The sequence below is a fragment of the Caretta caretta genome, chromosome 18, assembly GCF_965140235.1.
Source record: "Caretta caretta isolate rCarCar2 chromosome 18, rCarCar1.hap1, whole genome shotgun sequence".
NCBI classification, from domain to species: domain Eukaryota; kingdom Metazoa; phylum Chordata; order Testudines; family Cheloniidae; genus Caretta; species Caretta caretta.
This window is the reverse complement of record NC_134223.1, coordinates 16,902,519-16,930,359: the sequence shown is the minus strand read 5'-3', so window position 1 is coordinate 16,930,359 and position 27,841 is coordinate 16,902,519. Positions and strand designations below refer to the sequence as shown.

Below are 27,841 nucleotides of genomic sequence, written 5' to 3'. Positions count from 1 at the left end.
TGTTTTGCATCTGTCTGGTTCTTTCCAAACTTTTGCAGAGAGGGAATCTTTTTAAAAGGAAGCAGGTTATTCCAAACACAGGGAGGCGGCTTCTAGTCAGTGTCACTCCCCTGGCCTCACAGAGTGTGTTGGCCCTGAGATATCACAGTGGTGGTGGTGATCAGTACCTCTGCTATGTCTTTCTCCAGCATTATCTGTCCAGCGGCAGCATATTGAATAATGGAAGAGGTTTGTTCTCTAACAGAAGCCTCTGCTAATACGCATGCCCTGGCCTTAGAGTGAGTGGTAATATATGTATATAGTTAAACACACACACAAAGCAACTGCGTCGTCCTTGTGGGCAGAGGATTTATAACGGTTTCCATAAAACCAATCCATTCACACACTCAGATATGCTCACTCAGCCACATCCCAGCGATCAGGGTCAGTTAGAAGAAGCAGTGGCCTCTCCCCGCCTCTCAAATGAACGCAAGATGGCTTCACCATTGTTATAGGTCTCCAGAGAAAACTCTGCAGATCCGCTCTCTTGGTGGTTTAAGCACAGGCCTAAGAAATAGGATGTTATAAGGTCTAGTCTGCTGCTGGGGGACACTCCTTGGAGCTGCTGGGGCTAAGATTTTCAATGGATGTTTGGAGTGCAATTGGCATTGAAAATTACAGCCTCTCTGCCTCTGCTTCCCCATTTGACAAATAGGTCTGATTCTCCTCTTACTTATCCCAGTGTCAATTCATGAGCGTTACTCTTGATTTAACTGGGTGTGTGAGCAGAACCAGGCCCTCACTTAGTTCCCTTCAGTTGGATTCATTAAGTGCTTTGACCATGAGATGGACTAGGTATTACTCTCCTCCTGCCTTGGAGATTTTCTCCTGTACCTGGCTTTGTTTGGAACAACTTGGAGCAGTCAAGTCACATTGAACAATTCCTCTGGGTCTTTTCCCCTGGTGAGATGTTGGAGCATGTATTTGTTGTACCTGCTTCAGCAGGCAGCCCGGGGGCACAGATGACTCAGGCTCAGATGAGACCATATGTGAAACCAAAGAGTGGGGAGAAAAAAGCCAACCCCTGCAGAGAAGAAATTCAGAGCCTCCAGATATAGCAGAAACACAGGAAAAACCACACACAGGCGGGAGAATGAAGGCCGGTTGCTGGCACTGAAAGTGATTAATAGGAGCTGGTACCTTCACTAAAGGATGCACTGGAGGTTAGGAAGAAGCCAAGAACATGGGAAGATTTTTCCAGCTGGTTCTCCACAGGGGAGAGATACATTGAAAGAGGAACAAGGGCTGGAGGGCTAAGTCTGAGCTAAGTGGGTGTTGCCACCCATTGCAGATCTCAGGGGCGTGCCCAATTGCAGCATGTAATATCAGCCTGTAAGCTCCCACCATGATGACGGAAGGGGACCATTTCGCTTCATGGAGACAGCATTGTCTGAGCCCATCACCAGCTCTTTAGGAGACCATGCTTTTAGTAAGAGGTGTGTGGTATTAAAGACCAGGGTGTTACGGGGAAGGAGGGAGAAAGGGAATCAAGTGAAGGGATGGTGTTTCCCAGCACCAACCAAAGCAATCATGATCATTGACACCTCCTCGCCCCACCCACAGCGATCACTCTGTGCTGGTAGCTATTGCCACAAACACGGGGTTGACAGAACACATCCCAAGGCTAATATGGAGGTGTCGTTTGGTGGGAAGATACAGGTCCCAGCAGTCAGTGCTCCACTTCGATCCAAGCCACTAGGTTCCCAGTAAGCTGCTGTGGGCCTGCTGCTATAAACTAGCTTGTCAGAGCAGACTCCTCCCTGCTTCGACTTTCCTTGGCTGTGGGAGCCAGTACTAGTCTCTGTTCTATTCTTCCATCTGCGATGGGTCACGGTGAAGGCACTCAGGGACAGGCAATAAACCTAAGCCACCTTCCCAGCCACGTGCAGCTTGAATGAGAAGCCGGTTAGTTGGGAATGCTTAATGCAGGCATAATGAGGAACGAGCCACAGGGACTCCAAGGGCTGTGATGCTGCAAAAGAAACCACAGCGAGATGTGACTATTTAGAAAAGGTTTTTTTTTGCTCTTTAGGATCTTGTGGTATCACTGGCTCACTCAGAGCTGCTCCAATCAGATGAGGCCCAATGGTACTGTCTTTACTCTGTAGCACAGAAGCATCTCTCCAGAGTGGGCCTGGCTCCAGCCTCTGTGAAGAGAGCTGGAAAGCACCTTGTTGCATGCACCTTGCTCAGACGTGGCAGGCCAGATTTTCAGCACGTCTGCGAAAATGAGCGCAGGTCCCTTTGCCCCTGCAAAGCCCCATGGTTGTGGGCAGATGCCCTTATCCATGCACAGCATTGTTAACCCTAAGTGTGCAAAAATCGCAATTCAGGCCCTCGCACCCAACACAGCTGCCCCTGAGCACTGAGCAAGCAGTAGCGCCCAATGAAGTTGGGACTTTCCTCCCGCAAATCCACAACACCCCTTTGCCCGTGGGGTTGGCAGGCCTGGAAGCACAAAGCCCTTTGCAGCGTTACATTGGGCACGTGCCGTCTATGGGAGGAAGGGAAGACCAGGAGGTTGCACTGGTTGATGCTAGCTTTTTGGGCTGCATTGAAAACAAATAAAGCAGTTAGCCCTGGCATGTCTTTGTTATGCTGAACCTTCTAGCAGCGCTGCTCAGAGCCCTGGGACTATTGCAGGGCTCCAACGCCAAGAAGAATCTGCCACGTGGAGGATATTAGCAAGCGGAATGCATATCCTGCGAGGAATTAGTGGTTAACCCAGGCTGTCTCACTGCTCTGGAACATGAGGATAGTTCGCTCTCTCTGCACAACATACAGAGCCCTTGTATCTCTGCTGGTGGCTCTGATCTCTTGGACTCCCTTGTGAGCAAGCTGCCCTGGAGCAAGAAACTCTACAAGTAGTAGAGATGCCCATTTCCGTATGGATCCGGGCCGTGCTACGAACTATCACAGAGGTTAAGAGCTTAGCAGGATTGGACATTTATATGGACAACAAGAATATCCAGTCACAAGAAATAAGGAGTAAGAACAGAGCTTTGGAAGGTTTATAAACCCTACAGCATGAGCTGATCTCCGATGGGGATGGAGAGAAATCTTTTCCTAGGGGCCAGTTATGCCATGACAGCCTTCTGCAGTGTTTCCTACACCTCTTTTAGAGGCAGCTGGGCCTGAGTATTGTCCCAGACAGGACATTTTCCCCCAGCCATGTTCTGCTGCCATTAAGGAGCAGGAAGTGAAGTGTTATTCATATGGTGCTAGCACCTAGGAGCCCCAGGCCCTGTTGTGCTAGGGGCTGTACAACTGGGCTGGTTTCTAATACCTAAGCACAGTAACATGGGAGTCAAGACCAAGGCTGGTTGATGCTTTGCAGACGGGCGCCCGAGAGAGGAGGAAACCCTTCCGCCAGCTAACAAGCAGCAGACCTACATGCCTAATGAAATCAGCTTGCAGAGAGCTGCCCAATCAGTAAACAAGCCCTTGCACATGGTTTTGCTATGAGACGGCCAAGACAGCCCCATGAGGAATGTCTCTGGCACAAGCAGCCCCTCCTCACCGTCCAGCTGCAAAGGATGGAACGGCATTGAGATGCTGCAATGGAAGGCACTGCATGCCCCGCTCTTGCCCTGTCCTAAGGGCCTGGAAGAGACGTGGTCTTTGGCCTCACAAGCCCATGCTTGCTCAGTGATGGGGGTCACAGCCGCATGCCTCGCCTCCTTTGCTGCTCCCTTTCATGGGGAAGTTAAGAAGCTATTTTCAGTTGAACTGCAGCCTAAGACAGAAAGAAAAGAAGGACTTATGGCACCTTAGAGACTAACCAATTTATTTGAGCATGAGCTTTCGTGGGCTACAGCTCCCTTCATCGGATGCATTCAGTGGAAAATACAGTGAGGAGATTTATATACACACACACACAACATGAAAAAATGGGTGTTTTCATACACACTGTAAGGTGCGTGATCACTTAAGATGAGCTATTACCAGCAGGAGAGTGGGGGGGGGGGGGGGGAGAAACCGTTTGTAGTGATAATCAAAGTGGGCCATTTCCAGCAGTTAACAAGAACATCTGAGGAACGAGGGGGCGGGGGGAAATAAACATGGGGAAATAGTTTTACTTTGTGTAATGACCCATCCACTCCCAGTCTCTATTCAAGCCTAAGTTAATTGTATCCTGGATAATTGCAAACTGGATACAATTAACTTAGGCTCAAAGAAAAGGAGTACTTGTGGCACCTTAGAGACTAACCAATTTATTTGAGCATGAGCTTTCGTGAGCTACAGCTCACTTCATCGGATCGTTCATCACTTCATCTCACTTAGGCTCAGACATTCTTGTTAACTGCTGGAAATGGCCCACCTTGATTATCACTACAAAAGGTTCCCCCCCCCCCACAGTCTCCTGCTGGTAATAGCTCATCTTAAGTGATCACTCTCCTTACAGTGTGTATGGTAACACCCATTTTTTCATGTTCTGTGTGTATATAAATCTCCTCACTGTATTTTCCACTGAATGCATCTGATGAAGTGAGCTGTAGCCCACGAAAGCTCATGCTCAAATAAATTGGTTAGTCTCTAAGGTGCCACAAGTCCTCCTTTTCTTTTTGCGAATACAGACTAACACGGCTGCTACTCTGAAACCAGCCTAAGACAGGACACCCCCATGGTGGTCCCCTAGCTGTTATCCCCCCTGGAGCTTTCCCTCCTCACAGTTAGCTGGGGAGGATTCATTATCATCAAATAAACACAGATGGGTTCCCATGCAATGCTGGGTCCCAACCCTGTAGCACTTCCCAGCTGCTTCTGGGGCTCAAGCCCTAAACCCACGACAGCCACGAATGCGGGGAAATCCAAATCCAGCACCCTGCTGCTGACAGCCTGGAGACAGAAGGCTGCTACTTAGCCACAGAACAGGGGCAGCCCATGATAATATGGCCGGGTCTCAGCATTAGAAGAGAACCACAGAAATGTAGGACTGGAAGAGACCTCGATCAGTCAGCTACTCCAGTCCCCTGCACTGAGGCAGAACTAAGTATTATCTAGACCATCCCTGACAGGCGTTTGTCCAGCCTGTTCTGAAAAACCTTAACCTTAAATACCTTTAAAAAATGATGGAAATTCCACAACCCCCCCAAGTAATCTGTTGCAGTGCTTAACTCTCTTTCGTGTTAGACGTGTTTCCTAACGTCTAACCTAATTGCCCATGCTGGATCGAGAAGTGGATGGTTCAGTCTCTTTAGCCCCATGCAATCCCTAGTGCCTCTGCTGATTTGTTCATTTTAATGACAGTTGTACAGATCATTCTTCCAGAAAGGCAAGAAAAAAAAAAAAATCTCTTGGCCCAACTCATCCTTATGTGGACTTAACGCTCCCATAGCAATGGGGCTGTGACATAGTTTATATTAGAACGGGGAAAAAACATTCCTACAAAACATTTTTTGGTGAGAAATGAATTTTTTTAAAAACTGGAAGTTTTCACAAAAACATCAATTTCTGGGTTTTCAATGAAAACTCATGAACCTAAAAATGTTCAGGTACTAAAAAAAATTTTTTTTTAAATTGTGTCAAAAACCTGAACAATTTGTACAAAAACATTTTTTGTTTTCTTTGAAATTGTTTCTCTCAGGGGAGGGATGTCAAATTTCCTGACCAGCTCAAGTTCATACCTCTTGGAAGGGTCTCTTTCCGTAAAAAAAGCTTATGATTTGGGGCGGGCTGCACAAATCAGATGTCAAGAATTATAACATTCATAAACCAGTCGGAGAACACTTCAATCTCTCTGGTCACACGATTACAGACATGAAAGTTGCGATATTACAACAAAAAAACTTCAAATCCAGACTCCAGCGAGAAACTGTTGAATTGGAATTCATTTGCAAATTGGATATAATTAACTTAGGCTTGAATAGAGACTGGGAGTAGCTGGTTCATTATGCAAGGTAACCTATTTCCCCTTGTTCCCCCCCCCCCCCCCCCCCCCGATGTTCTTGTTAAACCCTGGATTTGTGCTGGAAATGGCCCACCTTGATTATCATACACATTGTAAGGAGACTGATCCCTTTAGATAAGCTATTACCAGCAGGAGAGTGGGGTATGGGGGGGGGGGTATTTTTTCCATGCTTTGTGTGTATAAAAAGATCTTCTACACTTTCCACAGGATGCATCCGATGAAGTGAGCTGTAGCTCACGAAAGCTTATGCTCAAATAAATTGGTTAGTCTCTAAGGTGCCACAAGTCCTCCTGTTCTTTTAGTCAGAACCAAGGCACACAGCTTGTGATTCTCCACCTGGAGTGATGGATTTTTTTATCAAAACTAGAACTAAAGCTAGAACGGCTGGCGGAAGGGAATAGATAGATGACCAAATTATCAATCCATCTCGCAGATGTGATGCTATTATGCATGGAAGAAGGTTCAGACAGCAGTGGCAATGGCTGGGAGTGATTGATCACTCACTGATCCATCTGGCCCCAGATTCGCTCTCTGATAGAAAATATCGTTTTAACAAAGCACCATTAGCTCATAACTCATGCTATTTCATGGATGGGAGATAACCTTAGCTGGGAAATGCCATCCCATCCCTGCCCAGAGCATTACAAATTGCCAGGCAGGTGCCATCTCCCCAGGGGGCATCACTTATTCACTGAATTGACAGCTAACTAAACTTAATTACAAGACAGTTTAAGGCTGGGGAAGTTGTCAAAGACTCTGCATTTAAATCTTTGATGAGCTCAGCGGCTGAAAGCAAGCCGGCATCCCCTTTTTCCCTTTGCATTCTGGGCTGATTAACAACTGTGTGGTGGCTATTCGGCAAGCAGCAGGGTGTGAAATCACATCTCCTGGAGGCAGGGAGCCAAGTGCATGGTTAAAAGGAGGAGGAATGTCTTCTAAAGGCAGGGTTTAAAGGGCCGGTAGCAACACATTCAGTTTTTAATCTACTTTCCTGGAGAGGCCAGCTTCAGCTTTTTGCTGGCTGGTGAAATCTGATGTGATGCTCTGTGAAAGAGGAAGGGGGTGGGGTGGGGGGGAAGAGGAGAGTAACACGGGGAGCTCAAACCCATGACCCTGAGACTAAGAGTCTCATGCTGGACCAACTGCACTAGCGAGGCACTAAGGGGGAAAAAAGAACCCTTCATCTTTGAATTAACCCCAAGAAGAGGGGCAATTTCTGAGATGTGCTGGGTTCAGATGGCATAACAACCTAAATACCCATGCAGGATTTCCACCACTTCACTAACCACCCACCCAACCATGAAACTCTCTCTAGAGCTCTCCCGCACCTGCATCAACTTCCTGGACATCATGATCAGCTTCATGGAACCGTACAGCCACGCATCACTGCCCCAGATTCAGTAACCACCCCAAACACACCAAGAATTCTGTTAGCTACAGCCAGGCACTCAGATACCACAGAATATGCTCCGAGGGGAAAGTCCAGAATACACACACACACTTAAAACTGCCTTCACTAAACCAGGACACTCCGCCCGAGAAGTAGATCGCATCATGGAATGGGCCACCCAGATACCCAGAAAGAACCTGCTTCAATAGGGAAAAAAAACACTGACCACACACCGCTGGTTGTCACCTGCCACCCCACACTGGAACCCATATGGGGTAGCAAACAATTACAACCCACACTTGATGGGGACCAAAACCCCCAATCCTCGCCATGCTCATCATCAGAAGCAAACTCCTCACAGACCAGGACAACTCAAAGTGGCATCAGACCATGCCATGACAACAGATGCAAAACCTGCAGACATATCTCCACAGCTATAATGATCAATACCGCCCCTCCCGCATCTTTCAACATCCAGGGGTTCTACACATGCCAATCACAATATATGGTGTACCTCATCAAATGCCCCAACAAGAACTATGTGGGTGAAACCAGAAAAATCGCTGCACTCTTGAATGAACCCACACACAAAAACGATAAAAGACCTGTCATCGGTGGGTGAACACTTTTCACAAAATGATCACTCCATAGCTGATCTCTCAGCCCTCATCCTCAGTGGAAACCTGCACAGCACCTTCAAAAGACGAGCCTCGGAGCTTAAATTCATAACTTGGCTAGCTGTCTACACATCCAGCGCGTCTGGTGAAGATGCTCTAAACCACCTCTGCGAGCAGCGGTAGCTATGGCAACGGGAGAAGCTCTCCTGTGCACACCGGTGCTTATGTCAGGGCGTGGTCTATTCACCCACCTCCCTGAACGACAAAGTACGCCGACACAAGCTGTCATGTAGATGTAGCCTAACAGTACTGGACTCAGTGGAGACACTGGCTTAAGTTTCATTACAATCTGTAATCCACTAACCCTTCCTTGTCCAATGACTACGGGGGTGTTAATTTCCCACTTCGTCTTGAATGGTCTCTTGCAACATGCATTAACTCCTTGTGCTTAACAATCTGTTTCACCTTGTATTTAGTTGTGACACTCTGAGTACCTTTCCCAGACCTGATGGTGAGAGAGGGGAGTTTTCTCAGCTCTTCAACAGAAGTTGGGCCAATAACAGATATTACCCACCTTGTGGCTCTCATATCCTGGGACCAACATGGCTACAGAAACACTGCAAACCACTGGCTTTAAAGTCAGGATTTCTCTTTCACTGGGTGAGGCTGAAAAGTCACCGAGCCACCAGCTAATTCAGACTATTTGATACTGTATTTGATCTACCACATAACTAGGGCTGGGAGGGATGGAAGTGGACGAGAGACCCAAGTGCGATGCTCCAGAGATTTCAGAAGCAAAAAGGCACAGTCACAAGCAGCTGGCTAACAAGGCGTGAAAAGCACAGATGTGCACAGCTACAACAAAGCCAACTGCTGCATCCCGAGATTTCACAGGTGAGGTGTTGGAGCTAGGAATTTGCAGGAGGTTAAGAGATGTGCAGGGTACAAGCCCGCCCCCACATAGTACGGATTTCCCGTTCTTCAGCGTAAGCCATATTGATGTGAACACCTGGAACACAAACATATGGTTAGAGCAGGGGAGTAGGGGGTCAGGACTGGAGGGTTCTAGTCCCAGTCTGGGAGTGGCAGTTCTTCCTAATGGTTTAAGCAAGGGACTTTAGCTACGTAATCACTGCAGAAAATCAGTGTTTTTACATCACCATCACTAACTCCAGATATCTGTCTCAATGTAAAATCCTAGTGGAGATGAACCCCTGTTGTTTTCACCCCATGTAGCTAGTCAAGGTCAACTTCAGGTGGGTGGTATAAAAGTTGACCTCGACTAGCTACATGGAGGTAAAAACCACATGCGCCTTGTCTCCATTAGGTCTTTACATCCAGATAACTGGCTCCATGCGAAACACATACCTTCAGTGTAGTGAAATCACAGCCCATTGGGACTCCCGAGTTCTATTCAGGGTTCACGGCCTGACCGGAAGTCACCCAGCTTTACTGTTTGCAAAGTGATTTCAGACAGAGGTGAAAAAAATCACAGCAAAGGGCAAGGACTAATTATTCCCACCCCTTCCCCACCATAAAAAGAAACAGAGGGCTATCATCACCATCCTCTCTTCGGCTTAGTGTGAAAAGCTTGACCCCCACCTGCCCTCACCCTCCACACACACAAAGCCAGACGCAGTGTCATGCAGAAGGCAGAGAGCCACCAACAATGTAGTCAAATTTCATATTGTTTTATTAAAACAAAAACCAATGGTTATAACTTGATAGACTTTTTTGTTCCCTCTTCCCCCTTTCCAGTTAAATTATTTGGGCAATTACAAAAGTAACGATCACAAGACCTAAAAGTTAGACACAGAGCCTGGACAGTCACACTTAACTCACCAGAACACATGCAGAGAAGCCATCAGATCACTGCCATTGTATCGTGTGTGAGTTCATACAGTCAGTGATTGGGTCATAAGCAGTGGTGCAGAGACCCTGTCCTGATTCAGGAAGCAATAGCTGCTCTCTGGGGCATGGAATCTTCCTCATTCATGCGGAAATTCTGTGCAGCAGAACTCCAAGGGAAAACTAAGGGCACCTCCAATTAATAGCTATCATTTAAAGGCAGTTTCTAAATCCACTGATTTGGCAGCAAAGAAAAAAAAATTAGTGCAAAGCCTCACCCAAATTGGCTGTCAGCACCATCGATCAGGTGGGCTGAGAATGCCACCAGCCCTCCAATTCCCCACCACAACACCATACTGCCTTTAACTGGACTCGACGCCGTCCCCACAAAGATGGCCAGCAAAGGGGGGAAATGGAACTGCGTCACCAGAGCTATGGCTCCACTTGGTTTTTAAGACGTAACTGAGGGCAACCAGTGGGAGGCAGCATAGGACACACGGACACAGCAGCTGTGGTGCTGTTTCACTCGGTTTAAGCGGTGTTCACTCTCTATTTACTGGTGTCAGCAGAAGACAGGAAAGGAAGGATAGAAAGGGATGAACAGACGGCTGGAGAGCACAGTAGGAAATACAGCATTTCTCTTTCTAGTATCTGTGGGCTCCATGTACATCATACCAGAACAAACCAGAGGAATACCCAGCTGTGTTCTTGCTCTTCTTTCTTACAGCTTATAGAAGAAAAATGTGATTGAGGAAAAACTAATTAGGATGGGAAGAGACTAGTTATCTGAGGCTGCCCTAATAAATCAACAGATTCTATTTAATGAGCAATTACAGACCCGACAGAGGGGCAGTAAGAATGATGGCCCATGTTCATTTCCAGGGATTCCAACTAAAGTGGGCTCAGTTTACAAGGGAAAAGACTGATCCCCCACCCTCGCCAAGCTGCCAGTGCTGTAACACCAGCGGGGACCAGCGAGTCAAGCAGTGTTTTTTACATCAATCGTCAATAACGAAGTGTCACACATTAAGACAGTTCTGTTGATGCATGAGGCAGAGTGGGGCCCAGACCGTTTGGCCCTGGCAGAGCTAACAGGAGCAAAGACTGGGTGTGGCATCAAAGGAGGCAGGTAAATACTTGGTGCTTTTCCACCAGTAGATCTCAAAGCCCATTCCGAAATGGGGGTGAGGACCATTCCCCTCCCTCCCCATATTTCACAGACAGGGAGACTAGAGAAACTGTCTGATTTTCAGAGAAGCTGAGCAAGCCCAGAGGGACCTGCACGTGCTCAGCACCCAGGACGAAATCCACCCTGACATTCTCTGCCCTCCCTACATCATGAGCTGGACCCTGCAATTCACCTGGGGACCACCACTGCCAGCCCTCAACTGCAGGGCACACAATAAAACTGGCCACATGCAGGAGCGACAGAGGCTGCCCCCTTTGTGGTAATTACACCGTTCTCAGGGCTAGCGCTGCACGAAGAGATCTTCAGTTTCCCTGGACACCCAAAGCCACGCACCCACCGGTCTTTGACACCAAGATCGAATCGCTGGGACCCTGCCTGAGATGTCCTTGCCTGCATCTGTAAGTGCACACAGCACAATACAGTAAGGCATCGACACCTCCCTTCTCCCCACCCCAACCGAAGTGTCACCTTCCAAAGGCAGAGATGAGAATGGATGGTCGGACAGCGCAGACACACCCCAGTGTCGCCTGGTCAGAGCCGTATGAACGCGTTGTCCCTCCCTTCTGGCCAGCCCTCAGCGCACAGCAGCACCTGCCCCACTAGCCCATTGTGCTGGGAGTTGGACAGCAGTCTTGCAACAGGTGGTTTTCATCCCAGAGGACTTTCTGTACAGCTGCCTGGGGGAGATCCAGGGAAGCAGCCAGCAGAGGTCGCTGAAAAGCATGTCAGCGCTTAGTAATGCATACTGGGAAAGATGCTGCCCTGCCCTCAGCAAGAGGAGCCTTGCACTCCTTTGCAGTACCCTGCAGCTGGACACCAGCCACTCGGAAAAGCTGCACCAGCCTCACATAAGCAAGTTTCTGAAGCTACAGTTTCCCCAAGCAGCCAGATTCTCTCTCGCCCAACCTAGTATCCAGGGATGCTGGTGGGGCTTCCAGCAGCTGTAGCGAGAGCGGACGATGGCATAAGACAGGTGGATTTGCAGCCACGAGTGCTGATGCCTTTGTGGTGCCCTACAAAGCTGCTTGTTTCAAGTCCCCGGGAGGCCAACCCTGCCAGTCTCTGCACAGTCACTGCGATCCCTCCCGCTCCCAGCCCTTGTCAGCACGCATTTCTCAAAGCTGCAAGCCAGCTCCCAGTGACTAGCACGCTGTCAGTTCCTGTCGGGGGAGAGCACCTCCGCCAGGTACTCCAGGGCACAGGATTAGCTCAGGCAAACGCATCTGGGGGGTGCGGGCACAAAGGGGAACTTGGAAAGCAAAGCTGCTCGGGAATCCGGAGTTCAAACCCAGTTCAGCTCAAAACCAGAGGCTGTTTCTGGCCTGCCCGCAGACTCACAAGCAGCTTCGATGTCACCAATCCAGGGAGGCTGGGCTCCAGGCTCCTGCCACAGGAATGCTTGTCAAGCGCTCAGCAGGCCAGGAGTGGCTCCAGGGCATCTCCCATTGCTTCCCCCCTCATGCCATGGCATAAAACAGCATCTGAGCTGCCACGCCAGATGTCTGCCCGCTGACAGGTGCCAGACAGCCAGCCCTGGCCAGGCCAGCTCCCCCCCATGCAGCTTTCAGCCGAGAGAGCAAGCCTGCCTCGGGGGGGTGGAGGGCCTGCTGTAGGGCACGAGGAGATCTGTCTAAGGCCAGGTCAATCCTTTGCCAGTGGGGCTGGTGCTTTTTCTGCTGTAGCCACCTGTCTGCTAGGATCCACCAGCTCGGAGACTCGTCGGAGGGCAGAATTACGTGGAAGCAAAATCCACGTCAAAGCCTTCACTGCTTCCTAACCGAACAGCGCAGCAAGAGGCTGGATGGACACAGCAAATGCAGCATCTCCCAGAACAAAGCCTGTACAACGGGAACATGTGCTCCGGCAGCAGGGAACCAGTCAGTCCCTTAGCACGGGCTGTCCTTCCTCCCTGCAAGAGGCACTATCGTTTTAGCAGAGAGTCACCGCACTGTCCCCCCATAGACCACATCGGCCACTTGCTCGGAGTCCAAGGGCTGCCTCTAAGATCGCTGCTATGGGGAATGCAGGTGTCAGCTGATCTCCTAGATCCACGCAGCCAGGTGAGTTCCAAGGCAAGGCCCAGGCAGGTTTACTCTACGGTGCCACATGTGAAGGGGATAAAAGCTCAGGAGGAATTTTATTCTACACAGCCCTCTTGGATACCGGGGAATTTTGTGGGGTCTGCCCTGGCTGATCTCACACCAGGTGCTGACACGCTGCATGTGTTAAAACTCAGCCACGGAATGGGACCTGCCTGGGAAGAGCACGATGTCCTGCTGCTCAGGGCAAGCCCAGCGCTGGGGCGCCCAGATGAGCCACGCAAGAGCTGTCGGAGCAGCGTCTGGTGCGCAGCAGGGACACGCTGTTGGGAGAGTCTTGCCATGGCTGAAGGCTGTAGCTGCTGTGCCGGGCTACTGTGCTCCTTGGAAACCACAGGCCAGCATGCTCTGGGGTCCTTCAGTGCTGCCAAAGACCGGAGCAAGTGAAGGACCCGCCGCTGAAGTGCTGCTGAAGACCCGGAGCGCCGCCTGACCCGCCGCCCAAGACCCGGAGCGCCGCCGGGAGAGTACCAGTGGGTGGTGCCTTTTTTAATCTCCGCTCCCCCTGGCTATGCCACTGACAGAGGGGGTTGACTTTGGTGCTCTCAGGAGAAAGGCCACAGACTAGCAGCGAGGCAATGGCTTTGCGTCAAGGGGGCTCCTTTAATTTGGCGGCTTCTTCAGCCTGCTTTAAAAGACATTTATTTCTGGTGTTCCCTAAAAGTATAAAATTGAGAGGGCAGGACCTGGGCAGCTCCCATTGCTGCATGGCAGCACCACTGGGTGCTCACCCCCAGAACATGATTTCACCAACACGGCCGGCCAACCGACCCTCCAACGTCATTCCCCCGGCCCTCCCCGCGCACACCAGTCTGCAGCTTCTCAGACAGCCGTCCCCACGGGGAGAGGCAGCCGTTGGCTCTTGCCAGCCTCCTTGTTTGGGTCTGTGCCCTCCGCTTTCAGCCACTCCATCTTCTGCTCGTGCTGCTGTACCGCGTCGGCCATGCGGGCGTCGATCATGGCCTCAGTCAGGACGCCGTCCTCGGATGCATATGCTGCAGCCTGCAGAGGAGGAGAGAAGGCCAGCTGGTTAGAAACTGAAGGCTCTGGCCTCCTCCCTCCCGACATCCAGACTATGCTCAGCACCTTGGCTCCTGAGCACCCTGGCACTGGGCCTTGTCCAGCCTATTAGCCACCAGTGCAACTGCCCCAGGGCCAAGCTGCTATTGGCACGGATGCCTGAAGCCAGGGTAAGATTCACCGGGGCTAAAAGCAGTTTTGTCTGTCTGCTGTAGAGGTTTGCACGGGGGTAGCTGCACCTGGGGGCAGAAATCAGGGCAAATCCCTGTCATGGACAAGGCTGGGGCTAATTTCAGTTTTTCCACCTTAGAACGATCAGCGGCAGCAAGTCTGGTCTCGCCCAGATTTGCAGGAGGGTCAGCGAGCGACCCTGGAGTGCTCAGCCCTCACCCGGAGGGCTGGCATCAGGTGGAGAGAGATCTTCCTTCCTGTTTGACAGGCGTCTGAATTAAATCGGGGTTAACATCATACATCCCTTCCCCCTCTTTGCCTCTTTGCATTGGAGCAGCCTCACTAAAAATCCTTTTAATTGCTCGGGTTTCCCTTGCTTCATACTGGTGATATTAACCCTAATAGTTCTCCAGTTTATCCGCAGGGTAGACAAGCCCATAACTTCTCACGTAGCAAACAGTCAGAGCAACACACTGTAGCTTTTTGGTGGTAAAACAAAAAAGTCTTCCAAGGCTTCTCTCCACAACATAAAGCAGCAGGGAAAAAAGAGACACATTATTTCACTTGCAAATGCCACCTTTTATTTTAAAAAACCGTTTCCACTGCAACGGGAAACAACATGAAAGCGCTCCTCTTTCGGGGGAGGGGAAGCTAACTAAACACACACAGCCTCTTACAAAATGCTACAGATGCCAAAAAACCGAGACACGCAAAAGACTAGCACAAAATGAAAGCCTAGTTATAAACCCATATTGATCTCCCCACTCCAGTGGGGAACAGAGGTCTCCAGACTGCTCGTGCCTCAGAACAGAGAGACAAATCATCACATGGCAAGAGCCATGTGTCGTCTATTGCTAACGAAAGGTGCTAGACTGACCGCCCGAGAGACTGAAAATGTGTTTGCCCACAGATAAGGTGTGGCATGGCAACGCAAGCCCCGCACCCTGGCCAGTGTACTCCAACTGCTGAGCGGAAGGGACACTAGTGGGGGTGAAGCCCCCAGCGTCTCTGCTAGGAATCCCAGGCAGGGTCTGCCCATTGTGACGGCCAGAAGGGAGACACTCCCCTCAAAATGGCAAGTTCCAAGTAAATCAGTTTTCTACCTGACCTTGAGAATTCGGGAGGGCGAAGGGGGCACTGAGAGCCAGCAGCAGCAAAGGGAGGGCTGCAACCTGCTGGAGCAGCTGCTGGCGTCGCAATCAAGCTGGGATCACCTCCAGAGTTTTAAAAAATCTTCCTCCTTGAAAAGAAAGCTGAGTGAGAGAAACAGGAGTGGACAACGTGGGGCGGAAGAAAGAGCAGAAGGAGAAAATGGAGCTCAAGAGAAGAGGAATGATTCTAGCTCCTCTCACCCAGAGTCAGTGCAGTGAACTGGAAGTCAGGACTCCTGGGTTCTCTTAGCAGCTCTACCATGTGAACTAGGCAAATCGCCACCTCTCTGTGCCTCAGTGTCTCCATCTGTGAAATGGGGCTAGTCCATGTGCCTCATGGCAATGTTGGTGGGAGGGGGAGATCAACGCTTCCGAAGCGCGGTAAGCCCCTCAGCTGGAGGGGTTCCAGCAGAGCTAAGAATTACTGAAGCATTTCAGAAAAGCCATCAGAGGGGTCAGCCTGTCCTGGCCTCATTCCACTGGACAGCTCACCTCAAATGGAAGAACCCCCTTCTTCTACACCCCCACTCCTTTCCCACTATAGTGAGCTCCTCCCACGAGCCCGCTTCCTCTGTGGACTCAAGCTGCCCGCGCGAATTCCTGCCTCCAATTCGTAAAAGCACGACATGTCATGGAAATGTACGTTTCCCCCCCCCCGTGCTTTTTATGCAGATACAAATCGGATTAAACAGTTCTGTGCATGAAGGGCTGGCAGCAGCTTAACTCGCTTCCTAACAGTTAGCAACTTCAAAAGCCACCAGACTGGGAAGGAGCAAACAGACTGGCCATTTGCCTTGTGTTCTGGCACAACGTCTTGCGTCACTTAGCCCACCCACCCCCGAACAATCACACCAGGAGTGCTGCCGAGATCGCCTTTGTTGTAAGGACAGACACGTGGAGCAGGGAGGATGGCCACACTGTTTCTGCTATGCTACTCAAACTCCAGCGCTAATTGCAATTGTGCCCCAGCCCCCACTGCTGCTCTCGTTTGCTCCCTACACTCACCTCTCCTGGGCCTTGATCCTTTAAAATCCTGACAGCACCCTCCACTCCCCATGTGGCAGTGGGCGTGAGGATGCTGGTGCTTGGCACCATGCAGGATGGATCCCCTGGCTCATCTCCTCCCCCACGCTGGGAACAGTCCCCGACTCCTTGCCACCAGCCCGCTTCTCCTGACCCACTTTGTGCAAACCCAGCCAGCGCTGCTCGCCACCTGCCAGCACTGGCCCCGGCAGTCTGGTGGTGGGGCTTCCCCATGAATCCCAGGTGTCTGGCTGAATTTGAGTAGAAGCTCTTCAAGGCAGAGACCACGTCTTGCATCTATAAACCATTGCGCATAAGCACCTGGCTGGGTAAAACATTAATGAGAGTCTAACACTGAGGCTGCCAGGCAACAAGGCTTGCAGCATTTAAGATCCAGCAGCCTATTAAGTGTAATGCAACGGCTTCTAGCTCCCCCAGGTTGTTATACAGGCAGACCGTAAACTAAGCCAAGAGGGAGATGCTGCGTAGCACTGTATCAGCAGAGTTAGGGGCTGGCCTAGGCGGGGGGAGGCTTCACCTGTTCATGTGATTCATGCCTCCCCATTACAGCAGGACAGAAAATGGTTCTCTCCTAATCACGAGAAACAAGGTTCCCAACTCGGTCCTTAGCCCCCTCCCACCAACCCTCTGCCCCTCTTCTTCCTCAGACAGCTGGCCAGCTAGCAGGCGGAGGAAGGCTTATCTGGCAACAGCACGACACTCCACTGGACGTGCAGACAGCGGTGTCCGAATCCCAAAGGGTGCATCATCCTCTTAAGCCTCCACCCCTGGGAGACACTGGGGCGTAACCTTGCAAATTTCTGCACTTGCCCTGGGCAATGATTTTGTAGCAAGCAAGTTAACAATTTATCACCATCACCTTTGCAAAGGTGAGCACACAGAGTTGATGCTGGAGCCGGGAAGTTTGCACGACAGCTTTGCTTGGCTGCTGCGGGTCACGCACTGGGGAAGCCAAGACCCACAGGAGAAGGCAAACCTTCCCAGCGCAAACAGAGGGCAGTAACAGAGTAGGAGTGTATTGCTTTTTGACTGCAATGGGCATCTGAGCACAGGCTTCCCCTCACAAAGCCAAGGAGACATCCCACTCTCATCCCTCCCCAAAGGCACTGAGCTGCAAAGGGAAGCTGATTTAAGTGAGGTCAGGACACCCCTCCCTACCTACCTTCCTCCTCCTGAGTAGCTGCCTGATCTCTCATTAGATGCTGCTTTGCAGCCCAGCTCTCAAGCACAAGCTGTAACTACTTAAAGGTTCCTAGAGAGAGATCAGTCGGGGCAGGCAAGAGGGCTCACTGCTCACAGGAGGGCGGGGGCTGAGCGTAAGAGCCCGAGCAGGCCCAGGGCAGAGCAGTTCAGCTCGCTTGCTGGTCACTTTTTCAGTCATGTTTTAGGAAGTCCAGAAGGAAGATTCCTGCCCGCCGGGAGGTGCTGGGGGCTGCTGATTGGAGCAGAGGGCTAGAAATTAGGACTGCCCCATTCTATTCCCGCCGAGTCGCTGATGCACCTGGGATAAGCCTGTTCAACCTCTCTGCCTCCCATTTTCCCACCTTGGAGCAGGGGTGAATTCCCAGCTCACGGGGGTGTTTGTCCACCCTAAGGTTAGTGAACAGCCTCAAGGCACTTGGCTGAGAAATGCCGCAGGAGGCTAGGAAAGGACAATGTGCTGGGGCTGCCAAGCGCTTGTCCTCCACATTGAAGCACTTAAATCAGGCAGGGAGGCTTCAAGCTGCGCAGCGACATTGCAGGTCCCATTCTGCAGCAGGCTGGCAAGGGAGCCCTGGCATCGCTGACTGACCAGCCCGCCCTCAAGAATGTCATTATACGGTGACGGGAGCCTGGGAGGCCCCTTCTCCCCCAGCATCCGTGCGGTGAAAAGGCTGCAGGGCCGGTTTGAACATCCCTTCTTCATGGCTGCGTAGCCCTTCTCAGGGTGCATCCAGCCTGCCAGGGCTGCGCCCCCAAATCTGCCTGTTTTCCCACAGGGCAGCCCTGCAGTTGGGAAGATCTGGCATTTTAAAATGGGATAAGCGCTTTCCATGATGTGTGTGCGCGCATCTGTGGTGATTAGACAGGAGGCGTCCGCTTCTTCCCCGCCACTGCAGAGCTCATCAATTCCACTGTGAAACCTTCAGCAATGCTGCGCAGTTCACGCTCTGTTGATTTTCTCAATGACTTTCTATAAATAGAAAGCCCGGGGCCCTAGCTATCAAGAAAGCAAATGGGGAAGCGGCTATCCCTTCTGGGAGTAGCTTACACTCTAAAAGCAGCACCACGCTTCATTTATATTCATACTTCGCTCTTCTGTGCAGACATATTTTAACCCATTTTCTCTAACACAACTCTGCAAGCTTGAGAACGTGGATCCAGACTAATTCGGAGGCAAAATTAAATAATTTTGGAGCTTGGTGAGGGAGCACAGCATAAATCCCTTCAGAATTATCTCAGTGATTCTCCCAAAGCCCCTCTTCAAGGAGGAGAGAGACTGTCACACTCAGATGACAAGTTCTGAGGTGTACGCCCCAGAATGTGTTTACCAGAGATGGTGCAGCATAGGACACCCTGCCCTGTATCAATCTCACCTCCAACACCCTTCAGCTGAAAGCACTTCACAAATAAACATTAATTCTCACGACGCCCTGCGAGGCAGGTATTCTGCAGCTGAGACTAGACGGGGTAAGGTCACACAAGTCCGTGGCAGAGAAGGGAACAGAATTCAGGAATACTGACGATAGCTCACCCATTTCCAATTCTTGGTCAGCTCTACCAATGGGACAGGACCAGGATTCCTGGGAGTCTCTTACAGTGAAGGTCTGAGGGCTGTACCAATGAAAACTCATTTCATTTGCTGATATTCCAGAGCAACAAGAGCAGCCACATATCAATGAGTTTCAATTCGAGATGTACAAGTGGAGAGCTTGGATAGTACTGGAAACATTGTGGAAGAAAAGACCGTCAACAGTGGAAGTAAATTTTAATCTTTTGCCATATCAGTAAGGGTCATCTATGGAGAAGGGAAAGTCACTGGGACAGAGGAAGTCAGACAGACAATCGACTGTAAAAGGGGGCCTAAGCCCTAGTATAGATTTCTAGTATGCAGACTGTTAGCCGCACACTGGACAGAGGTGTAGTTTTCTAGTGCTAGAGACTAGACATGCTGACTTTCTGCACCTTAATGTTTATGCGAGAATCACAGAACTGGAAGGGTCCTCGAGAGGTCATGGCAGGACTAAGTATTATTTAGAGCATTCCTGACAGTTGTCTAACCTGCTCTCAAAAATCTTCAATAATGGAGATTCCACAACCTCCCTAGGCAAGTTATTCCACTGCTTAACCACCCTGACAGTTAGGAAGTTTTTCCTAATGTTCAACCTAAACCTCCCTTGCTGCAATTTAAGGCCATTACATCTCGTCCTATCTTCAGAGGTTAAGAAGAACAATTTTTCTCCCTCCTCTTTGTAACAACCTTTTATGTACTTGAAAACTGTTGTGTCCCCTCTCAGTCTTCTCTTTTCCAGACTAAACAAACCCAATTTTTTCAATCTTCCCTCATAGGTCTCGTTTTCTAGACCATTAGTCATTTTTGTTGCTCTTCTCTGGACTTTCTCCAATTTGTCCACATCCTTCCTGAAATGTGGTGCCTGGAACTGGAGGCAATACTCCAGTTGAGGCCTAATCAGCATCTTAAAACAAGTCTTGGCAAACTAAGCCAAACTAAAAATAACTGACCATGACCCATAAGTTGGTCTACATTAGAGAATCAATTTTAAATCCAGTTTACAATGGGATTAAAACTGTATTAGCTGTAACAACTATCCCAATCCTGATCCTTATTTAGGCAGGATGTTAGGGTCAGTGGCAATGCTGTTCACACAGCACATGAATACATATTAATGTGAGTTACTGGACGCTAAGTGACACAGTGGGTCTGTGCACCAGCCTTTCACTTCTGCAAACCCTCATTCACCTCCCTATTGGGACAGGAGCAAAGTTTGATAATTTCTTATCCTAGTCCCTGGCTGGACGTTCATCCACATCACAGAACCACCACCAGAGTTAGGTATGACGGGTAACCCCCAGACTGTATGATAATTACTGCAGGGCCTAAGAACCCTAGTGATGGATCAGGACCCCAGCAAAGCAGGGGGATAGGGTGGGGGTGGTGTGCTTGCAGGCTGAGATCAAGGTGCATCAGCAGAGCTGAAGGGTCCGTGGACCCAGTTGTGCCCTGGCAGATTTGTGGCAGTGGAAGAGGAGGTGGCTCTGCAGCTCATGAAAGGATGAGTGCGCGTATGGAGGAAGGAGTGCACACATATGGAGGAAGAGCGTGGGTTGGTGCAATTTATGCTGCAGTAGCCCAAACCCTGCATAGCACCTGCCTGCTGTAACCCAGCAGCTCAAACCCTTCCCTTGTGATCATCCGTTTCACCCAAAGTCAAATGCCTTTTTGACAGCGTTTTAATAGATGTGTTCTCTGCCTGCATTTCTCCCAGGGATGTTGCTGACTTGGGGGTGGGGGAAAAAAAAAAGGATGGCGGACAGTGCTGTGTCTGGTGTTTCCTGGGTGATTTGATCAGGTTCACCTGCGTGGAAATCAGATGCAACATGGCCTTGGCCCGCTTTGAGTAGTCAGAGGACAGATCTCATGGAACGCAGCAGCAGTTTGTGTTGCTCAAGCCTGCCGTTTCGCTTCTGCAGCATTCGGTGCTCCTGCCAGACACTACGTGTGGTTTTGTTCAGTTTAAGACACATGTAAAGAGGTTTAATGATTACAGACAGCAAGACTGCAAACGACTGTTGGAGAAAAAGCTAATTAAGAAAATAGATACATGAATCTGAGACAAATTAAGTGACAGGCATGTTGCAATTAAGCCTGCTCTTTGGGGATTAGTTTAGAGTCACGTTGAGGGCATAATACAAAATAGCCCAAAACAAAAGACAGATGAAATGCTCCCATTGAGCATTTTGCTCTGGCATTCATAACTGACAATTTTTACTGGGGCTTTGTGCTATTACCTTCATTGGAATAGGTCACTCTTTTTTTTTAAAATTTAATGAAGTCATTAGGCAGATTAGATTTTGGGAGCTGTTGTGATAAGCCCATCTTGAGAAGACTTGGAAGCTTAAATACCTCAAGCCGTAATTGCTTCAAGGCTGCTTCGAGGACTTCTAAAGAGCACCTGGTTCAGCTGCATCTGCTGTTTTCCAGCTTTAGGGCATAGCTATGACTAGAAAACCAGAGCTGTAATCGCGACACCATCACGTTTGCTTTGTTCACAAATTTTCCCTACCTGGTAGCAGTTAGCACTGTGACCTCAACATTTTTTTTGGGGGGGGAGGGGGGGGAAGAGCAGGAGGGGCGGATGGGGAACTGGGCTATCAATCACCAGCTCGAAAGATTCTGGACCCCCCATCATAGTGATCCTGTGGATGCATGAAGCAGCTGGTTGCATTCTAGGTATTACACGGTTGCCGTACCGAAGTGCCTCAGACGGGGTAAATCTACGTTTGTGTATGTGAGGTTCTGGAGTAAAGCTAGTCACAGATGACTAAAATAAAAGACTTGCTGGTGTTCAAAAAGATGCTGCTCTTGGGACATTATTTTCTGACCATAGCCACACGTGGTGGTGTTTGGTTTTTTCGTTAGGTACAGGAGGTTCTGCATCTCCCCCCTCAACCTTGCGTATGCAGCAGATTTTGTAACAAAGAATTCAGCGATGAAGGGATCAGTATGAGCAACTATGCAAGGATATTATGGGCTGTAACATGGGGAAAGGGCAGCAATGTCACCCAATACTAGAGACCTCCCTAAATGGTTTGGCTTAAGGGTGTTTAATTTCTACTACCTTAGGTTGAACCACAAGGGAAATGGAAATGCAGTCAAGGGACAGACTGTCCACAAAAGGCAGGCAAGAGAGAGTTTGGGAGCTGACATCTTATCTAGATGCAGTGGTTTTGGTTAGGTAATTTTATCTGCATGACGGAAACTTGATTTATTACGGTGTCAATACAGTACACAAAGCTAAATCTTTCACTCATGGGAAAGGGCATTATCCCAGCCTCAACTGGCAGTCCAACATGGACTCCTCCTTCAAGGCTGATACAGAGCTACTATACTTTACCATCCAAAAAGATCAGCTAGGTTTAGATGACCTTTAGTTAAAAACCTGCTTTGGGTACAATAATAATAACAGGCACCGATATAGTGGTTTTCATCCATGGATCTCAAGTGTTTTATCCAAAGACAGGTTAAGCAAAAACAGAAAAAGCTTAAGTAACTTTCCAATGTACGTCAATGGTGGAGCCTGAAATAAACAGACTTTTGTAAGGCACAACCCTCTACTATGATAAATTGTGGCATAAAAGCCTTTTCCACACACACTCACAAAGTGAGTTGAAAGCAACTGAAATCAATGCTCATGGGAAAAAAAAAACAAAAAAAAAAAACCCCAATAGCACCAGCTAGGAATCTAGGAGAAAAAGTTCAGTGCAAGAATCCCGGGCCTCGACACAGCTCTGCCAGTGCGCCATACCCAGACCTCTCTTCTCAAGACAGACCTATGTCTGGTCAACTGGGTGGAGATTTCGCCATGTGCACTGGGATGTAACTGAATTAGTGACCCACTCCCTGCCGCAATCATCAACTTCACCAGGAAGGCTGGGGCTTTAACTCATGCCACCATTTATCCGTAGGACTATTTCGACCACATTTCTCTACATGCCATGCAGCGTTTGTACCCAAATAGTTTACACACTGCTTATTTCTCCTCCCCTTGAATCTCACCAACCCTCGGATTTTCCAAATGCCTTGTACACTGTGAAATCTGAAGATACGAATTTAACGGCTGTCATTTTGCATGACTGCTTGTTTTGTTTCAAGAGAGCTATTGCTGGGATGTACATTTTACAGAAGTAATTAGGGTAATGGCACTAAGGAAATCAAGGTACTGTACCTTCCCTCCCTTGGTATGCTAGTTCAAGATCACTTAAAGAATAAATGATGGACGCAGAGGTCATGCCTGGGGATTAATGAAGGCTGGGAGAGTTGATGGTTTGATGAAAAGCTGAGGGCCATTAACTGCAACTATTCATTACAGGAAATGCCTGGTGCCAAGCTGCTTCACCTGTGTTAATAAGGTGGCTTTTTTGTTTTTTTTTAAAATCAAGTAAATAAAAAAAGCCTGACACAATGAAAGGTTTACTGTGTCTCTCCATAACACTATGACTCCCTCCAAGACAGCTCAAGACAAGGGCTCTAAGTCTATATTTGGGATTTCACAATAGATGGGCAGCAGCCCATGTAGCTTCACTGAGAAAACCAAGAAGCAAGGAAACTTACCATTCACTGATTAAGTGTGCCCTGCTTTTAAGCAGAGTATGTGGTCTTGCAGATAGGGTACAGATCTGGGACCCAGAAAACATGGGATCTATTCCCAGCTCTGCCACTGCTGTGACCTTCTCCTCCCATCTCTTGTCTGTTTAGATTGTAAATTCCTCAGGAACGGTTTATGTACAGCACCTAGCGCCATGGGGGCCTCCGATCTCAGCTATGCACCACTGTAATATACATAAAAACTAACTGGTTGCTGTCCACCAGTTGCTAAATCCCAGTACAGACAAGATTTGGGGACTGACCTCACTAAGCCTCCTGATCCGGAAAGTAACAGCCATAATCCACACCATTTAAGATTGCTGGATAGGTATCTGCCCCTTCAAAATAATAAGGCAACCACTTCTAGTCTTGCACTCATTCCTTCTTTACTAGAAAAGCATTGTCGTCATAGCCAAGGTCTCAGCTTTCACTGAATTCTGTAACCATGTGAGAGTTGGCACACAGCAGGAGTGAAAAATTTACCCCAGAAAATTGATTTACTGAATCCCAACAGACAGACGAAAATGAAGTAAGACGACTGCCAACAGCACTCATGAGCAGTTGCCTCTGAGGCCAAATAACGTGTACAGCAATTCAAGTGGATCAGAAGGCAGAAATGCTATCCACAGGTTGAAAGGCAGCAGGAACAAGTGGATCTCAGCAGGAGTGAATTGCACATGAACTTTGTAAGTGTCTGTGCGGTTGCTAAAAGGTGGATTCCAAAAACAATGTGTTGCAACAGTGGAGAGAAAGTTGATTTTAGAAGGTTGCAACTGGCTTATAGAAGTCTGAGTATTTTGGATTAATTTTGTATTACCACAGTGCCTAGGAGCCCTAGTCATGGAGCAGGAACCCAGTGTGCTAAGTGCTGTACAAATGGTTGTGAACTTGACACTACTGGCTTTTTTCTTTAAAAAGTTATAAAAAAATCCAAAATCATGAAGAGGCTGAAATACCTGTTGAAACATTCGTATGACATGAGGCTGTGGAAGTGCCCCCCTGCCTCCCATTCCAACCAGATGCAATGTTCTAGATATTGCACTGGTGAGCCTCCTAAGCAAAAATGGACACTCATGCTGAATGATGCCAATTCTGTGTAAGGATTTCTGAAACACGACAGTTCTCCACTATGATAAGACTAGCTGCTTCCTGGCTCATTTGAGCTACACCTCCCATGACCAGTGTGGATCTGGTACCGTTCTGCATATGAATAGCTTGCTTCTCCTTCTTCCTCTACCTGCACAAACAATGCTTCCAGCAGCTCTTCATAGAAGGAACCCATTTTTTTGGGTTTAACAGTAGAATAGCAAACGGACTGGTCATCTCTTCCCCTAATACAAACTATTATGGAAGCCACACCCACAATTCCAGTTCAAGCCCTCTCCCTTTTCACTGAACACTCAGTTGGTTTATAAAAGTCCTATAATCCCAGTGCTGCAGCAGCTTTGCAAAAATTGAACTCCCAGGGCAAGCGTTTGCTAGGTGAATTAAATACCATTCACTTCATTATGTGAAGGGCAGGCAAGTACACTGCATGCCAGAGTTGCTAGGTTCATGAGACGCTTGCAAGACCGTTGTGCAAGTACATTTGAGTTGAGTGCAGGCAGCCCATCTAAAACAATGACCTTTAATTCATTTGGCTCAGTGGAGAAAAGAGTGTGAAATTCAACACGAGGAGCTGATTTACTGCCAAGGGGGCAACGGGAAAGGAGAAGGATGTAACTGGGGCTGCTATATTTCAGCCTTTAATCTTGTAAAGAAAACCTAACTGAGGCACTGCATAAGGCTTCCTAAGAGCACACTACACTAGACTTCATAAAGAGGCCCTGCAGCCCTTTTTAACTGAATGACCAACTATAGTACTGATCACTCATTTTTCAGGGGGAGAGGGAAAAATTCTTGAGTCCTTTAGAAGTTACTCAGTATGAAGAAAGCTGCTTGGCAGCTAATGAAGTAATCCCAACACCCGGCTTCCACATACGATTTATTATTTAGCACTGTGACTGATCTGAGTTTAAACCAATCACGGGCAGCTGTGGTGATGTGTAGGAAAGTGATGGTGTTCTCAATTATGTCTTTCCCTGCATGTCTTGCTGAAGATGATCTGAGGCAATATGCAATAAAGAATGCAAGCCGTACCGCTCTCCAGCCAACAGTGTTATCTCTGCAAAGCATGTTCAGTCTCTCCACCGCTGACTGGTCCATAATCAGGGCTCTATATACCCTGCACGGTGAGGGCCCCGGAACTGGCTGCTGAATCAACACCTTGCTGCAGAACTGTGCTTCACCACCTCAGCTTTATTAAAAAAAAAAACAAAAGCATTTCAAGCCCATGTGGTTCGAGAAGCCAGCCCTAAAAACCAGTGCAAAACTCGACATCTTGAAACAGTTCAGGGAGGTGTGAACTGCCCTCTTCATATCAATGGGGCTTTCCTTCTGAACTCTAACGATGATGACTTACTACTGTAGAATTATCCAGCCGAGGTGCTGGTCCCACAAACCTGGATCAACTCCCATGCCTTTCTGGGTGCCAAAAATCCTAACTCCTCTCCTGCTCAGTTGCCAAACCACTTCTAGCTTACTCTCTACTTCCACCCCAAACTTCTCCAGTGCAGTTCTGCATTGTCAGTACAAACGTCTCCAGGAAGATCAAAAACTGAAAGTGCATGGACAGCAAAAAATAAATTGATTTACTATCACAACGGACATGGGATACTGCACTGATAGCATTTATCTTCATACTTAAGGCCTTCAACATTTCAATACTTCCTTCCAATGTAGCTGACACAGGTTCATCCTGCTGCAGAGTGCCACAAAATCCAGGGTCCTTACTACAAAACTTGGGCCTGGTTTGTCATGAAGTACATGATCTGGGCCCTTATCCAAAACTGCCAGCAGACTAGACAAGAGTCAAACTCTTTGGCAGAATAAACCATGTAATTCCACTGCCCCTGTCTCTCAAGTAGACCTATTCTGCTAAGCAAGGCAACTGACAAACTAGAGTTGATCTGGTTTTGTAATACTCCTGATTTTCAAAACCATTCACTGAGTTGTAACATTTAGAATCTCACCTCCTCTTTATGCGAAAGGGAGAGCAGGTGACCCAACTGTCAGAAGATATCCTTTTTAAACTCAAAGCTGCACTTTCCAGTGCTAGACAGGGATGTCTAGAACAGTGGGGTGGGAGGAGGTATTGTTTCATGATTTCTGTGTGTATATAAAGTCTGCTGCAGTTTCCACGGTAGACATCTGATGAAGTGAGCTGTGGCTCACGAAAGCTCATGCTCAAATAAATTGGTTAGTCTCTAAGGTGCCACAAGTACTCCTTTTCTTTTTAGAAGAGTTGTGTATATGTTAGAAAACTAACTGTACCCAAGTGTGGTATGGCTCAATTTTTAACCAATGGTTTCTGGTGACAGAACAATTGACCACCAAAGGGAGTTTCTTTGATTTCATTTGGTCTGCTCACAATGTATGAGTATTCTGAGGAAAACACACACATTCCATGACTTAAACTCAAATCAAATAAACCACCTTTTGATGTACTTTATATGTGCTACAAAAGCCAAGAGCTCTTGCCTTGCAATAAGTTCAGTTTAGGTATAAAATATTTTGGAGTCTAACAAAGTACACAGACTTTTGATGGAAAGCGTTAAGACACATTTTTAAGTTTACATCACTAACGGTTTAAAATGCATTGGTTTGACCTGTGAATTTCTCACTATTCCAATTCATTAATCTGGAGAGAAGCTGTTGCAGGTACAGCATGAAATTCTTTTGCTAACACCTTGTGAAATTATAGCTTAGGCATGTCAGAAAGTAAAGGCAAAAATCCTGCTGACTTGTCTTGTTGTTCAGGACGTAGAATCAGCCATAAGCCTCCATTAACCTGCCCAGCTATCCCATGTATATACGTGCTGAGGTTGATTTTCAAAGCTGGGTGCACAGTTGCCAGTTACAATCACCCAATTTGTGAAGGCAAATGCAGTATCCGGG

General features: G+C 48.5%; 1 protein-coding gene across 2 annotated transcripts in view; it reads right to left on the bottom strand.

The window, feature by feature from the left end:
* Positions 1-9,632: 9,632 nt before the first annotated feature.
* Positions 9,633-27,841, bottom strand: part of ATAD3A (ATPase family AAA domain containing 3A) — a 67,645-nt gene continuing 49,436 nt past the window's right edge. Inside the window, exon 16 of one of the 2 annotated variants that reach the window (XM_048825161.2) lies at positions 9,633-14,095. In XM_048825161.2, coding sequence (XP_048681118.2) covers positions 13,916-14,095 — 180 coding nt within the window. In that variant the 3' untranslated portion in view covers positions 9,633-13,915. Of the gene's footprint in view, positions 14,096-25,816; positions 26,142-27,841 lie in introns of those variants that run through there. The other variant, XM_048825162.2, reaches the window with a different exon arrangement.